The sequence below is a fragment of the Ammodytes marinus genome (assembly GCF_949987685.1).
Source record: "Ammodytes marinus genome assembly, chromosome: 20".
Classification (NCBI taxonomy): Eukaryota; Metazoa; Chordata; class Actinopteri; order Uranoscopiformes; family Ammodytidae; genus Ammodytes; species Ammodytes marinus.
The window spans coordinates 25,024,193-25,041,532 of NC_137224.1; the positions used below are offsets into that span (position 1 = coordinate 25,024,193).

A 17,340-nucleotide genomic window follows, 5' to 3' on the forward strand; every position below is an offset into this window, starting at 1 on the left:
ATTCTGTCTCCTGCTTCTCCCTTCCAAATCCGATAGTTTAGATTTCAACAGCGTGTTATCTTCTTGCAGTGAGGAGCACGTAGCCTCAAGTTGCTCCAGGCGTCCGCAAACAGTTTCTGCATTCTCCTCGAGATCGGTTATACGTTTCCCCTGGCTTGAGACCACGGCCTGGATGCTGTCCAGCTTAGCGTCCATGCTGGTGAAAGATGATTTAAACTCGGCGGCTATCGCTGCTCTATGCTGTTCAAGCAGACCCGCAATGGAAGCCACTGAGCTAGCACCAACGTCCATGCTAACCACGCTGTCCGATGACATATTTGACTCTGCCGAATCTCTTCTTGCGTTTTTCTTGCTTCTGGGCATTTCTCCAAAACAGTATCAGTGTTACCGGCAACACAAGCACAAAAAAAATCGACGAGAATAGGGTTTAATCAGTTAGGTCTGAAATATCTTGTGGGAGCTATCGAGCGATCGTGCCTACTCCATGCTCTGTCCCCCTTTAGCTTTTCTTAATTTAATTTTCTTTTTTTCTTTGATGGTTCAGCCCCGTTATCAGTCATTATGACGACAAATAACTGTCTCAAACAAGGCTCCCGCTCCCTTTCCCTAGGCTTCTGAAATCGTGTTGCTGTGCTACACTGAAATCTGCGACCAATGGTCACGAATATGTGACCATCAAGCCCCAACCTCAGCGATTTTTACCGGCATCCAATAAGGAAGTGACCTACAACTGTAGTAACCAGAAAGTGCCACTGGGGGTGGCGCCAAGACGAGCAGTTTTTCTTTGACTCACTTGTTAGATAGGCCATTTTCAAAGTCTTATTAAACCTATTTACAGCCTGGGCCACAAAACCATTTTAGTCTGTATGTGTAGGTCATATCTCAATGACAACACTGAGGGGGGTGATTTTTTTTGGCCCACGCTAGTTTTTATTCTTTTGGAGGTTAAAATGTATTGGCGCGATCTCTTGAGTGACAGCTCTCCGCCCGTTGTCCCTCACTTTGCCTCGGAGGTATACGTCAGCTATCTCCCTCCCCCCGACGTGACGTCGATTCCCCTTTTCGGCAAGAGGAGTGAGGCGGAGTAAAAATCTCACAAGATGGCGACACGCACAAACTAGGATTATTGGATGCCGTGTGAATAACTGAGGTCAGCCCGGATGCTACATCCATATTATTTACTTTCTATGGTGACCATAGAGCCTGCATGCGCAAATCGGAAATCGGATTGGGTGTGCGACCAGACCAAATGCAGTAATAAAAACTATATTAAAACATATTTCTTTGCACTGGTGGTCTCGTTTGCTGTTAAAGGTAATTTATGACTATCAGAGGAAACATGAGGCTGTTTTAAAGATATTTAAATGCTACTCATAGTGGCTTTAAATCTTATTGCACTACTTTAAAATAATAGCCTAAACATCAGGAGTTGTTTCAGTGTGTGGCCAGCGGGAAGCAAATATATTCAGATAGTGTGGAAAAAGTAGCGTTGTAAAAAGTTAAGGCAAACAAATATGAATTGAAACTGTATATTTTATTAGATAAACTAGTGTTATGAATTTAGCAGATGATTACATGCATCTCTTTTCGATAACATTTCCCCCTAGAAATTGAAACTATTCTGGACTTGTTGGAAATGACGAGACAGAAACTAGGCTCTATAATAGGCTATAATCCCATATTTCACTTCTTACAACATATTTTATATATTTTATAGTCGGCCTATTGCTAAAGCTCACTTCCTTGACATCAGGTTACTTATCCAATATTCTTGTCTAATCTGACCATAGAAGCATCAAATAGCTTCCTGTGGACAGGTGTTGAGAACTAGCATGTATGCTAGTTCTCAACACGACAAGTGTAAAGAATATGTACTCTAGGTTAAACCAACGATTAAAGCTAACAATATAATATAAGAATAAGAAGTAAATAAGTATGCAAGAACGTTATTCTACAATATGTACACAATGTAAGTATGCTACTGGAAATAACTTGAGTATATGAGCTGTGTTCTATACAAATATTGACTTCAGATCAACCTTGAAGAAGCAATCTTTTTGCAAAGCTGACCCGTGATCGTACCTGTATGGCCTGGTGTGAATTGATAAATTAATGCTTCCCTTGATTGATTTATGACTGATTTAATGGCTGATGCATGTATTGGTTTTTGAATGAGGTCATGTGTCGTAAGTGAGAGCTAATTAAACCTATCTTGGCCTGATAACATTGTTTACTTATATGAAGTGTCCGAGTTGTCTCTAACCAAAAGAGGATCCTTACAGTTTTGCATTTAATCCCCAGTTGACAACTCTCGTTTAAGGCTAGGAAAGAGAGGAAACAAACTCTTGTACATCTTGTTTCTTTTCTTATAAGGGCACGTTTAAGGTCCTTTCCAGTTTGTTATTCTTTTGTTTACTAGAGGTGATTGTTGATATGCTGTTGCTATGTTTATGAGTGTTATGTTAGTGACCACACTTCCCAGTATTTTAGTGTCAGGACAGCAGCCGTGCAGTTCGGAGCCAAATGTTTGACACAGACACCTGCAGACTACACGACGAAGAGGACCACCACTTGACAAGTCAGCTCGTGTCAATGAACAGTTCTAATTTTTAAGCTTTCACAAACTTTCTCCATCACACTACTGAGCTTAATATCATACGACTGGACTGTTGGCTCAGGAGAGCTGGAGACTCAGCTCTGAGTTACTTTTTCTTTTGTTCTTAGCGTTATATTGCAGTAGCTGCAGCGGGCCTTACGGCCTCCACACACATCCTGCGTCTACCTCTGGAGCGCGTTGCCTGCCGTAACTGCTGCGTCTCGCACTTTTTTCGGACACACATACAACGTCTCAACTGCTGCTGCTGCAGCGCTGAGAGCCCTGTCTTTCTACATAGAGTTTTCATAGATAATTCCCATTAAAAATGAAGTTATTTTATGTCATTTATGATGCATATGATTTATATTTAGTCTAATATTGAGTCTCGACAGAAATCCGTGCGCCACATTTTCGCTTGTTGGAAGTTTTATTTTGAAAGGGACACACCAGGAAATGGTGAAACTACAGCGAAAGCTGCCGGTATGAAGTCAATATAACTTCCAGCAGAGTATTTCTCTATCAGTTAAAGCAGCGAGACCCGAGAGAGACGCGCGTCTCTCAGAAAAAAATAGGCGAGCCTCCTGAGGTAAAGTGTAGTGTCGCTGCAGACGTGCCTCCGACGGGCATCAGCAGTGCGTCTGAGGTTGGATGTGTGGCCGCTCTAGGTTGATTACACGGTCGGTGAAAAAAAGTCAGACGCAGACGCGCAGTAGAGGTAGGATGTGTGTGGAGGCCGTTAGGCTCTGGAGTGTGACACACATATAGCCTACAGGTAATACGTGATATTTCATACAGTGGCTACACATATTAGTGAAACTGCTTTACAAGGATTATAATTACTGTGCCAATCACCATATTGCAATCTGCATGTGCCGCATCTTTCTTGCTATTGAAATAATTGAGTGCCGTCTTCCAAAAGTGTCAAAGCCGTTTCAAACTCAAACAACGTATCCGCATCCATCTTTGTTGTTTACTATCACGGCTATGATGGCGCATGCACAGCACTGTCGTCATCCGGTTACGTCCGCCCCAATTTGCTAGCGGCAGGTCTGGATTTCCAGGCTAGTAGGACACTGTAAGGAATACTTTTGAGTTCAGCAAATACATTAATAAAAACAGTTTAAGGGCCTAAAGAAGTTATAGTAAGTGAGTTTGAACCAACTACATATTCAAGTGCCTGCGGCTTTTAATTAGAAACAGAGACAAATTATTAAAATCCAGTTGGTGGGAAGGAATATCTCTTATAAACGTAGTAATTGAAAACCTAACTTTCCCCATATGTCAGGACAGTGATGAAGACTGGTCTGGAGTCAGTGAAGGCAGCACTGCGCTCATACTTCAACAACGCAGCAGAAGATCTGGAGAAGACACAGGAGAACCTTAAGCTTGGTCAATTTACCCACAGCAGGGAGCAGCCGAAAGGGGTCACTCAGATCATCAACTACACCACCTTTGCCCTGCTTCCCGTTCTCTCTTCCCTGTTTGAACACATCGGACACAACATGTTTGGAGAAGACCTTATATGTGCGTACTGACTTGTGAGATTCACATTTTGTTTGATTGAGGCATGAAATGTATAACCCTAACAGTTCTCATAATTATCTGGGGGATAATGTAAGACCATGAAACAGATTGCGGTTTCATTCTGATGCAACAACAAAAATATTTGGCAAATACCAAAAAGTCATACAACTCGCTTAAATGGAAACCCTAGAGTTTCTTATTTGTTTGCCTCTCTTCTTCCAGTGGATGATGTCCAAGTTTCCTGCTACAGAATACTCAACAGTCTCTACTTTTTGGGAACCAACAAAAGCATCTATATAGAGAGGTACAGTACACCACAGTTAAACCTATTATAAAATCATGTTTCTTCCTCGTCTGTATTTAGGTGTGTAGGCCTACATGTACTGTGAACAGCATTTGAATGTACATATAATGTTAAATATAGCTTAACATAAGCATGATTTACTCTGACTTGTCAAGCAGGATTGTATAGCCTTGTGGTTGCAAAAAATAATGATCTCCACTCCACTCCTCTCCTCTCCAGACAGCGTCCAGCACTAGGGAAGTGTTTAGCTGCCTTTTCTGCAGCCTTCCCTGTTGCCTTTTTAGAGCCTCACATTAACAAGTTCAACAGCTTCTCCATCTACAACAGCAAAGGAGCTAAAGACAGAGCAGGTACTGATGAATATGTTTTTCATTTCAATATTTGGCAGCATTTTGTGTTTCCATTTCACATACAGTTGAGGACAAAATTATTAGCCCACGTATGTAAATCTTACTTTTTTTTGCTGTCAAACAGAGCAAGGAATTTTTAACACAGCTTTTCCAAACATCCTACTTTTATTTTGGATGATTACATTATTTTACTTTACACACAGAAACAAAATTATCAATCCCAGCCCATTCTTCTTTGCCGAATCTCTAAGGCTCCTCCAGATTTGATGGTCTTCTGGCATGGACTTTGGTCTTCAGTCCACCCCACAGATTTTCAATGGGATTCAAGTCAGGGCTTTGTGCAGGCCATTCAATAACGTTCACGTTGCTCTTCTGGAGGTAGTTCTTCAGCAGGAGCGACGTATGTTTTGGATCTTTGTCGTGTTTTGAAGACAAAGCGACGACCCAGACCCAGTTTTGCTGCTGACTGCTTGAGGTTTTCTTTCAAAATCTTCACATATCCTTCTTTCTTCATGATTCCTTCCACCTTGACGAGATTCCCAGTTCCAGACGTACTGAAGCATCCCCACAGCATAATACTCCCACCACCGTGTTTCACTGTGGGGACGTTGTTCTTTGGGTTTTACACCTCTCCCTTTTTTCTCCAAACATAAGCAGCATCTCTGTGGAGCTCTAGTTTAGTCTCATCTGACCAAAGGACGCGCTTCCAGTATACATAATCTTTCTCCAGGTTGTATTTAGCTTACTTCAGTCTGGCTTGAGGTGTCTCTTCTGCAGAAGTGGAGTTTTTCTTGGTCTGCAACCTCGCAGTCCGTTCCTGTGCAGGGTTCTAGTTATTGTCTTATTTGAGACTACAATTCCCGACGTGGCTAAGCATTCACTAGTGTCTTGGCATTTGTTCTGGGGTATTTAGACACATCTCTCACTAGTTTTCTTTCCAGAGTCTTTGAAATATTTCGCTTCCTTCCTCTGCCAGGCTTGTTCTGTACTGTGTGGCTCTCTTTGAGTTTCTTGATGATACTTCTCACTCCAATTCTTGACATTTGGAAACGCTGCGATAACTTTGTATATCCATCACCTGCTTTGTGAGCATCAACAATAATTTTTCTGAAGTCTAAACTGATTTATTTTGTTTTGGCTTGATGCTGTCTCACGTGACAGCTCAAACCCTTACTGAAGTTTTTATACTGTGTGTAAATTGTAATATAACCCATGGTTTTAACTTGATTTTACACGCATTGAGCATTACAAAGTTAAAGCACATTATTGCACAGCAGTGGTTTGTGCTATGGCTCAACACAAAGGTCAGTTATTCAGGGGGCTAATCATTTTGACCCTGGTAGTTTTTGTTTTTTGTGAAATAATTTTGTTTCTTTGTGCAAAGTAAAATAATGTTATCTTCCAAAATAAAAAGTAGTATGTTTGGAAAAGCTGTGTTAACCCATTGATGACGGCTGCTGCGCGACACTACATTGTATCTCCTGCCGGCTGCTGCGTAGCGCAGCATTGTTACTTTATCAAATTTTCATGGCTTGCACAGCATAGAATGCACCGTCATTGGTTCAAATACACATGAGGTGGGTTTTGTTGATTTTTTAAGACCACGTGACCACCCAAATGTTGTGTGGTTTGCCGAAAATCACGTCAATAAAAAAAAATAAAAAAAATAAGCCGGCTGTGTCCGCGATAGTGTATTACAGAACTGTTAGTGGCGTTTGGAGCGCAGAATCTAGGCCTACTATAGACTGCTGACAAAAATCACAGAACACATTGCATCTATTTATTAATAATATTTAAGAATTCAGGCTTTATTTTGCTGCTCCAACTCAAATTCAGCCCATCCAGGCGATAGTTAAGTTTCAGTTTCGTTTTCATCTCAGTGGTATACAGCTGTTTGGGCCAGCTGATCGGCTCTCGACAGCAGGAGTCATTCTGCGTTCCAGTTGTACTGGGAAGTCGGATTTATGGTGCCAGTGATAATTGAACTAAATAATAAAATAAAGCTATCTCCTCCTTCCTATATATGTCTATCTTTATCCCTCCACACTCAGTCACTGCTATCCATGCTAAAAGGAAGCAGGATTATAACCTCATTTAGCACCTTATTTTTAAATATTTTATATTATTTATTATTTTTTTTCCTCCCCCATCTAATTTTTAGAAAAAAAAATTGGTTTGTAAGCGCTGAGGGAGCATGTTTAAATACAACCTGTGAACCTTACCTTTTAAATTAAATTTATTTCATGTTTCTATGTGCTACATAGGCTTAGATATTAAGGTTTTGGTAGACGTTGACAATTCGTACTAATTTTTCAGAAAACCCTCAGGCATTAAGGACATGCATCCTAGATTGCTATAGTCATCAATGGGTTAAAAATTACTTGCTCTGTTTGACAGCAAAAAAAAGAAAGTGAAATGTTCATAGGGGGGCTAATAATTTTGTCCTTAACTGTACATGAGTGGGCAGAATTACATCAAGGAAAAAGTCCCGTGGTTATTTATTTCGAATTCAGTATGCTACAGTCTGTTAGAGCTGAAAATGATTTATATTTGTTCTGTGTTGAAGTTATCTGAAGCTGGTGGATGTAGAAGTGACTTTGATGTCTTAAGCAGAAATATTTATTGTAGCTCGACAGAAGAGGACAGCAGCACTAGAAAACCCAGTGTATTGCCAACCAATTCTGACACTCCCTCCCTGAGTTTTTTAAACTTGAAAGATTTAAAGTCCCACTTTCGGTTCCTGTTTGCAACCTAGAAATTGAAAAAAGCCTTTTGCACTTTGAAATAGTCACAAGTCCATCATCTGTTTATTATATAGTAGCTACAGAGTTGTTATGTTTAGCAGCTTTATTTTGAATATAGATAGTATTAAAAAAAACTACATATATACATACTACATACATATATTTTTCTGAAAGGTTCAACGCAGACAAATATGCTTTAAAGTGGAAATTTATTTTAGACAAAAACACAATGAACATTTTGGGCTTTTTTACACGCTACAAAGTGTTGTTATTATTTGGATCATGCAAGTTAGACACAATCATGAGGCCACCACTGGAATCTTATTCTACAGTCTGGTCATTCACCAAAACCACAACTGGACGTCTAGCAAGCAATGCTTATTAGCTTCCACCTTCCAAGGGCATTACAAACGTATCTGCGACATTTGCATATTTTGATTAAATTATGCTATGTTTTTTATAATTATTTTTTAAATGCTCTTTTTTCAGCTCTAGGTCTTACGGGGAAGGTTGGGGAGGTTTGTCCTCAAATCCCAAATTTAGAGAAGTCTTTGGAGGAGATCATGGAGTTGGCAGAGTCTGGCATGCGATACACTCAGATGCCCCACATCATGGAGGTGTGGTATATAACTGACTTTTCAAACCTTTCTTTAACCCATTTCCAAGTTGCTTTCCTTCCCTTTTTCTCATCCCAAAATCATCCATGTTACATGTTATTTTCATTGTCGCTTCCCCAGCACTTAACAGTTTGCTGCCTACTACTCCTAAATACTTCATTGGGTTAAATACAGGGGATTTATTTCCCTATTTGGATAAATAAAATTCAACTTAAACCTAATTTATGAGAGGAGGGGGTAACGTACCAATCAGAGGACAGGAGAGTGGAACGGATCAATCAGAGGACAGGAGAGGGGAACAGATCAATCAGAGGACAGGAGAGGAGAACAGACCAATCACAGGACAGGAGAGGAGAGGGAACAGACCAATCACAGGAGAGGAGAGGGGAACGGACCAATCACAGGAGAGGAGAGGGAACAGACCAATCAGAGGACAGGAGAGGAGAACAGACCAATCACAGGAGAGGAGAGGAGAACAGACCAATCACAGGAGAGGAGAGGGAACAGACCAATCAGAGGACAGGAGAGGGGAACGGACCAATCAGAGGACAGGAGAGGAGAGGGAACAGATCAATCACAGGACAGGAGAGGGAACAGACCAATCACAGGAACAGACCAATCAGAGGACAGGAGAGGGGAACAGACCAATCAGAGGACAGGAGAGGAGAGGGAACAAACCAATCACAGGACAGGAGAGGAGAACGGATCAATCAGAGGACAGGAGAGGGAACGGATCAATCAGAGGACAGGAGAGGGAACAGATCAATCAGAGGACAGGAGAGCGGAACAGACCAATCAGAGGACAGGAGAGGGGAACAGACCAATCAGAGGACAGGACATGAGAGGGAACAGACCAATCAGAGGACAGGACAGGAGAGGGAACAGACTAATCAGAGGACAGGAGAGGGGGACAGATCAATCAGAGGACAGGAGAGGGAACAGACCAATCAGAGGACAGGAGAGTGGAACAGACCAATCAGAAGAGAGGAGATGGGAACGGACCAATCAGAGATTATTTAGCATTTACTTAATATATACTGTATACAGTTATGGAGTGGCATACCCAGTAGTCCAGTGAATGTCCATTACTATGCAAGACAAGACTGACTGTTAAGATGATGAGATGTTAATACTCTGTTTACTGAGCCCAAATATCACTAATGTTTGAATCTATTGCCTCGTTTCCACTGAGCATCAAAGTTTGGTTCGGCACGGCTCAGTAGGGCACAGCACCCTTACATGGAAGACGGTAGCCACAGTCTGGGTATATACAGTTAAAAGGATAGAGCCGTTGAATGGTGCTGGCAGCGGCAGCTACGTAAATATTGTGACATCATAGCAGCGGGACACAGTGTAGCCCGCTGATTAATTATGTAGTGGTTACAGTTCATTCAGATTAATTTGCTATTAGAAATTATCTGAAATTAATTATACTTTTATAATTACTAGTGTCTGTGTGTGTGTGTGTGTGTGTGTGTGTGTGTGTGTGCGTGCAGTGGCGGACTCAGACTGTTTGAAGGGCAGGGGCGAAAAAATAAATGTGCACACAGTGGCGTTTCTAACTCAAAGGTGTTTTGTTCCCCCAACGTGTGGCACTTTGTAGTTTAGTTTATTTGAAGCTATAGTACTTATGTGATTCTTTGTTTTTCTGAGTTTGTCATGGTTGAATGCACTTAATGGAAGTCACTTTGGATAAAAGCCTCAGCTAAATAAAATGTAATGTAACAAAATAGCAAATACTGCGTTTGTAGTTGTAAAAAAATAAATTAAAACGGTGGGGCTCTTCCAACAAAACGAGCTTCAAAGACACTGTTTCTCGCATTCTGGCGACTTTATAAACACCCAAATTAGTTGTTCACATCATTGTGCACTTTTATATTTTAGCCAAAGAAGGGAGGATGCCTTGCTGCTTTCATCTTTACTAACATTTAAGTAAAAAGTAGACTTTCAATGTGCCGCTACCATACAGTCTTTGACCACTGACAGCCAGCTACGGAAAAATTGAAAGAACTTTTCCTTCATGTTGAGGTGATACCTGACTATTATCGTCTCTCTTGCCTAACCTACACTTTAATGGGGACCAGATCTTGAACGCTCAAAAAATGTATATCAATTTCAAACAGATTTTGCAAACTGAAAATATTAAATTTTTCTAGCTTGGCAACTAATTGCACTTTTCCACTACAGGTACGCTGTTAATCGGCTTTTTGCTTTGTTATCCAGTGGAGATGTAAGTACCACTAGATGTAGCTGTAGTCATGGCGACGCTGAATTAAAGCAATGCCTCTTGCACATTCCCTGTTCGTCAGCTACCAAAGAGATGAACGTCTGCACCTCATTAACTAACCACAACATGTTATTTCGGTTTGCCATATTCTTGCTCCAGAGGGCACATCATCATCATTTAGGCCTATTTTATGGAGGGGCACTGAGGGCAATCAATAATTTTGTTCACGTGTAAAGGGCAGCCAATAAGGCACTTTCTCTCGATTTCACCACCATAGAGGTTAAGGCACATTAACCCTTATTATGATTATTATTATCATCATCATTATTATCATTAGACTATGATAATATTAATATATATATAATGCTGCGTCCAGTGGCGCAAAAAGTGGGTATGCACTATATGCGGCGCATAGGGGCGCCGCACTAGAGGGGCGCCAAAGCGATCGGGGAAAATTATTTAGAGTCGTAATTTTTCTGGATTTAACAGCGTTTGTGTAAATCAGGGGTCTCCAAACTTTTTTCACTGAGGGCCACATACAGAAAAATCTACGAAGGGCCGGGCCACTTTGCAAATATAACACATTTATCAGGACATGTAGCTGCTCTGATGTTTAGTTTCATAGTGTCTTCGTAAATTGTAATCCTTCTTCACGGCAACACTTTCCTTGCACATTAAACAGACACATTTCCCCTCTTGCTTATATGCCAATGATACACCCAGTGTTTTCTGCCTTTGCGTCCAATGTCCAGCAGGGTGAACATAGTATCCAGCCGAGGTCCCGACCCTCCTAGGGGGGTCCGGGGGTATGCCCCCCCGGGAGATTTTTTTAAAGTTTTTAAAGCGAAATGCATGAATCTGGTGCACTTTGAGAGGGAAATTAAGAGGCTAAATCTGAAGAATTTTGTATGAAAAAAAAATGGAGACACTGTGTCAGATGAATTAGAAGCTATAAGGACGCATAGATTTTCCATTATAATATTAATTTAAAATAAAATATTATGCAGGGTCCTCTGGGATGGGCTTGTTGCTCATTTTCTTTTATGAGACATATTTCTCTGTAATATAATGAGTGCATTTAAATTATTTAAAAATTAAAAGCGCCATATTACATTATATTTTTAAAATGTGCCATGGGCCAATCAATCAGTGTTTGACACCCCTGCACTAGTGGGTTAACTAAGAAATGCAAAAAAAAAAAAAAAAGGGCCATATTACATTATATTTTTAAAATAGTTTGGGGACCCCTGGTGTAAATGATATGATCAGTAACAGAGGCACGTTACTGATAAGGCGCCCCCCCGCTCCTTCGCCTCCTCCTCCCCACACCATAGGCGCTCCAGTGCGCGCCCCCTCGAGCACGCGCTGGAGCGCGAGAACTTTCATTTGAATCGTGTTGTCATCTGATGACAGGGACCTGCAGACGGAGAGGCAAAAAGAAAGCTCTCGGGGGCACAAAACAGAAATCGGGAAGATTGAGAAGGAGAAAGATTGCATGGATGAAAAAAAGCTTTTCAAAGTGGTTGAATGAATAAATTCACCGTACACGGAGTTTGCCAACCTTTGTTTTATATGGCCGATTGTATTGATGAATGCACACTGATTATCGGCTGCGACTCGCGGATTGTCACTGCAGATCTACGTGTCATCTCAAGTGTTTGACTATTGCTGTTATCAGTTTTTGAATGGTAGTGTAGTAATTACAGCAGGTCAGCACCCAAACAACACACTCACCTGTTTCCCACTATTATCATATTTTGCACCGTTCCAGCGTACGACTGAGTTGAGTGTGTGTGTGTGTGTGAGAGAGAGAGAGACAGAGAGAGAGAGAGAGAGAGAAAGAGATAGAGACAGAGATATACTGTATATGGGTTTGATTGATGGTTGTGTAGCAATGATAATGAAAATCCTGTTTGCCACAATCTTAATAGTTTATTGTAAGGGAATTTGGTGCGATAGAATTTAGGCTCTAAGTTATTTTCTGTCTTATTTAATGTATTTTCTCTCTCATTCACTTGAAACAAAAGTTTTATCAACAAGCTGTTGTTTCCCATATAACCGTTTTTCTGAGCTGTTTTTAAAAGTTATTCTTAGTAAATACCTACACACGTTGTATGGGTAAAGTCGAGAAGGTTGGCTGACTAACTTGTTTGGCTCATTTTACTATTCATTTGAACTGAATGCTGCCTGCTAAGTGTCTGCATACCCCCCAGAAAGTGGGTAGTTGCGCCCCTGGCTGCGTCGCATGGCTGCGACGCACTCTTTCTACCGGGGCCGTAGAAAGAGTGAACACTAACTCCCTACTCGTCAACTATTTGCTTGCCATATCTCTAAATAACTCCTAAATCCAGCAAAACCGCTTCAGCATAAATAGCTTTGTGGCACACTATCTCCGATTTCGCACCCAACAACAGCGCGATTTATTTGCAGCCCGGACGCAGAGGTGTGTCTCCTCTCTGCTCTGACAGCAGGCTGGGACTCGCTCCGTGGGGCTCCTCCGAGACTGAACGCCTGCGAGTGCTTTTAGACGGGCAGGGGCTCGCGGCAGCACCCGCTGCTCGTTGAGCACAGTAACTGCGGAGTGATACGTGCTTTCACGTCAGTCTCCAAACACCACAGAAGTTTTCAATAAAACCAGAAAAAATCGCTAAGAGGATATGACAAAAAAAGTAAAGTTTGGATGGGATTTTATTTTTTATTTTTTTGGATGGGATTTCCGCGAATATTTTGCATTGAAGCATGACGTTTTTCTGAGCTAAGGTCTAGGTACGGGATGTCTGCCAACTAGTGTAGGGGAGTTTGAACAAAGTATAACACTGTTTAGAGAAAACAGCAGTTTGATTCAGTAAAGCGTCATGTCGCAATTTTGCGACTTTGGCGCCTAAAGGGTTAAGGCACATTATCGAATTTTCTTGTTATAGAGGGCACATCATCATCATTTATGGTATGAAGGGGCAACCTAGAGGGCACCCAATCATGTTTTGCACGTGTAAAGGGCAGCCAATAAGGCATTTCCTCTCATTTTTACCACTCTTGAGGGCACTTTAGCGTAGGGCTGTGCGATATGGCGATATATATCGTCTGACGAAACAAAAACGTCTATCGTTTCATTTTATGCAATATTGTTTATTTCGTTATGTTGCCAATCCCACTCTGTAGGACGCAAAACATGTAGCTTGCAGTTAAGTTACTGTTTATTGAAACCCAAAATTTCCTACAGCGTAACTTCACATTAAAAGCCTTTAACCGGGCCAAAACTACTCAAATGTCACATTTGCATTTTTCTATTTTGTTAAATGCTTGAAAATTTGCGTTTGAATTAAAGCAGAAAATAATCAAATATGGGTAAATACTTTATTTGTTGAGTATTTAATTATTTATATAATTTTTTTATATTTATTAATTGAATTTACAGAAAATATGCTATATCGTCAAATGTATCGTTATTGGGATATGAAATTCCTATATCGGGATATGAGATGTTGGTCATATCGCACAGCCCTACTTTAGCGCGCTTTTTTCAACCATTGAGGCACGAGGGGGGCTGGGGGGGGGGGCGGTCGGCCTCCCCCCTGACTCCTCCACTGTGTGTGTGTGTGTGTGTGTGCGTGTGTGCATGCGTGCGTGGGTCAGAAAAAGGGGAACGAGAGAATGCTAAACTACAAAAAAGGCGGATACTCTTGCGAGGACTACAAAAAGGAGGAAGGTTGAGAAAACTACAAAATCCAACGTCCTCGTGAGAGTTGGGAGTCACACGTGAGTTTGATATTTTACCTTTAACCCATGGGGGAAGTAACATGCAAAAGCACCTATTGCCTCGTCTCAAATCAAACAGAAAAAAGGGATTAAAAAGAAAAATGTGGGGAGGGGTTTCTGACGGCGTCGTAGAGGAAGCATATAGTTCCACTAGATTCCGGTGATATTTTCCAGTTATCCGATTACTCTACACATTTGCATTGCAAAAGTGTCATTTTTGACGGTGGGAGTGACTCTGTGTTGAGTCTGGACAATTATGTCTTTAAAATAACCGACAACATGCCCAGAACCAAGCGGAAAGTGAAGCACACGGAGCATAGCGGGGAAAGTAGTGCCCCTGGAAATGGCTGAGTGTGAAGATGCTAGCTGCAATAGCACTGACAGAGCTATTTTCCAAGCAATGGATAAACCATCTGAAAACATCACCAAAGCCATCAACGCTAAAATAAACACAATGTGTGTGGCTATAAGAGACCAAATTGCTCCAGATTGTTCAGAGTGCGCCTTGCATGGCAGCTACTGCCATCGGTGTATGAGTGTCTGTATGAATGGGTGAATGTGGTAAGAAATTTAAAGCGCTTTGGGGCTAAGAAAATCGACTAAAAAGTGCTATATAAGTGAAGTCCATTTACCATTTTACCATTTACCAAACAACCCAAATTCAGGAGCTTGGAACCTGGGTCGGCGAGGCGGAAGGCAGAATTGCTAGCGTGGAGACCACAACGGAGTTGTTGCAGGCCAAAGTCACAAGTCTGGAAAAACAAGTGAGCGGCATGTTGGAGCACATTGAAGACCCATAATTCTAAAGTTCCACAACTTCACAAGCAACAAGTGATGAATGCACCCCGACGTCTCGGAGTGGATCCGGACCAGCCCGCATGCACTGGACCACGGATTTCTTTCTTCAACTATTACTCAGCAGCAGTGGTCAGAAGTGCAAGGCATTTGATTCCGTGAAAGAGCGATCGAAGAATTGAAGAAAATCAGGGTATAGAGGCTTGCTACAATAAATGATCTGAATGGATTTTCAGCAAACATCTAAAAAATAAGTATTAGCAGTGGTGTAGTCTAGTTTTTTGTAGTAGGTATACTGTGATGATTCCCTCCTAGCCTCTTCTTGAATATGTAGCATAGCATTTACACATCAAACATATGGCGTACTCCGTGGTTAGTTTACAATTTTGTTGCTTCTGCATTAGGTGCAGCAAAGGCAAAAACATTTGACACCTTAGCCTGCCTTTAGATACACAGAATTTAGAATTTCTATTCCCAAATAAAATTGGGGGGTATGGGGGTCTCCCCCAGTTTTTTTTAAATATTAAAATACATTGTTTCCCGCCTTCTGGTGACTACAATAGAAAAACACAAAAATCAGTAAGTCTGTTGTAGATCCCGACTCTTCCAGGGGGGTCAGATTTTTTTTTTTTACCTTTTTAAAGTGAAATGCATGAATCTGGTGCACTTTGAGAGGAAAATTAAGAGGCTATATCTGAGGAATCGTGTGAACAAATTATTTGAAGACATGGGTCGGATGAATTGGAAGCTATTGAAGAAAGACAGATGGGTTGCATTCCGAATCGCGTACTTTCTACTATTTAGTATGTAGAAAAAAGATTTAGGATGTCCCGATTCTTGTGGCCAGATTTAGGATGGTTAGAAGTACCCGGATGTCCTACTTCATGCGGCCAAGATTGTTAGTGTTGAAAAGTGCATCCTATTTGGGCGATTCTGACCCACAATCAAGTGCGCACGTGAAGTGACGTCACATCGACGAAGCCTCCATATGAAAACAAACGGGGATGCGACGGATATAAAAGCAAGAGGCAAGATCAAGGCGCAATGTTATGATGAAATAAGAGAGTAAAGTATGTCCCAATAGTATGCCTACTTCATCCTAACTAGATTATTTTTATCGTCGGATGTAGTATGTAGAATAGAATAAAGAAAGAGTATGCGATTCGGAACGCAACCATGGATTTTCCATAAAAATATTAATTTAAAATAAAATATTATGCAGGGTCCTCTGGGATGGGCTTGGTGCTCTTTTTCTTTTATGGGACATATTTCTCTGTAATATAAGGAATGCAATTAAATGCAGTGAGAGGAATGAAGCAGAAGAACTCTGTTGTCCAGCTATATCTTTTTTTCCACAGATGAGGCTGAAATGGGCTGTAGACTATACACAGTGCATGGGCAACTGAGGGCAGCCCCATTTCCAAATGTTTTTTTAAATAAACTCTTGCTCTGGTTTTCTTTCATGTTACCTACTCAGTGCTTGAGTTGACGTGGTGAATCAATCAAGCCACCTAAGCCTATGATAATTGACCGTTGTGTTTGTTTTTATCGTATCTCTTCCATGACATAAACTGCACTGATGATCCGATCTTGAAGTGCTCGCAAAAGTTAATATGAATTTCAAACGGGTTATGCAAACTGAGAATATTACTTTTTCCTCACTGGGAGAAAATAAGTCCCTGCGCGCTTTTGGTATGCTTCGACAGCACCGTGCGCGTCTCCCGAGGGGACTACTGGGCTGAATGTTGCGTTGCGCTGCCAGTATTTTCTGGTTGGACATCGCCCCTTCTTTTACCCAACAGTCCGCAATGAAACGGGCCGTGGGGTAATGCCTGGTCCCACTTCTCTATTATAAGTCCTTCCACAGGGACACTGCGCACAGGTTGAATTTATGAATGAAATGACAGTTAAGTTCTGTCACTATCGAAATTGTTACGTATCATTTCGCATTTTTAAGTGGGCGTACGGAAAAGCTGGAGCTTTCTTAGTGGGCATACTGTGTATACCTGCGTATCACGTAGACTACACCACTGAGTATTAGGGACTACTTAGACCAGGGGTCTCCAACCTTTTTTCAACTGAGAGCTACTTTGAAAAAATGTAAGTGGCCAAGAGCTACTTGCATCAAATCGCTAATATTTATTTACATAGCACACATCAAATTAATTAAGCTTCTGTTTTTACATGTGTGAAATTGCAATACCCAATGCTTATCATAAATAATTTCCCATCAAAGGTCCAAGAAAACATTACACTTTTTGTGGGCCACATATACATCACTGAAAATTGACATCAATGTCTATATTACACTTCTTATTGTGACGCAACAGTGTTTCCCCCCAGGAAATGTCTTAGTCAAGATGGTCACCGCCCAGGTGTGGAGGAGGCGCGCCGAAAATTCAGAAAATAAATCTTGTATGCCTACAC

The 17,340-nt window shown here is 41.3% G+C and overlaps 1 protein-coding gene across 1 annotated transcript in view; it reads left to right on the forward strand.

The window, feature by feature from the left end:
* Positions 1 to 17,340, forward strand: part of ryr2a (ryanodine receptor 2a (cardiac)) — a gene marked incomplete at both ends in the record, with an annotated part of 671,945 nt that overhangs the window by 361,785 nt on the left and 292,820 nt on the right. Inside the window, 4 exons of the mRNA XM_080049015.1 lie at positions 3,882 to 4,120; positions 4,343 to 4,424; positions 4,644 to 4,774; positions 8,008 to 8,135. Coding sequence (XP_079905141.1) covers positions 3,882 to 4,120; positions 4,343 to 4,424; positions 4,644 to 4,774; positions 8,008 to 8,135 — 580 coding nt within the window. The remainder of the gene's footprint in view (positions 1 to 3,881; positions 4,121 to 4,342; positions 4,425 to 4,643; positions 4,775 to 8,007; positions 8,136 to 17,340) is intronic.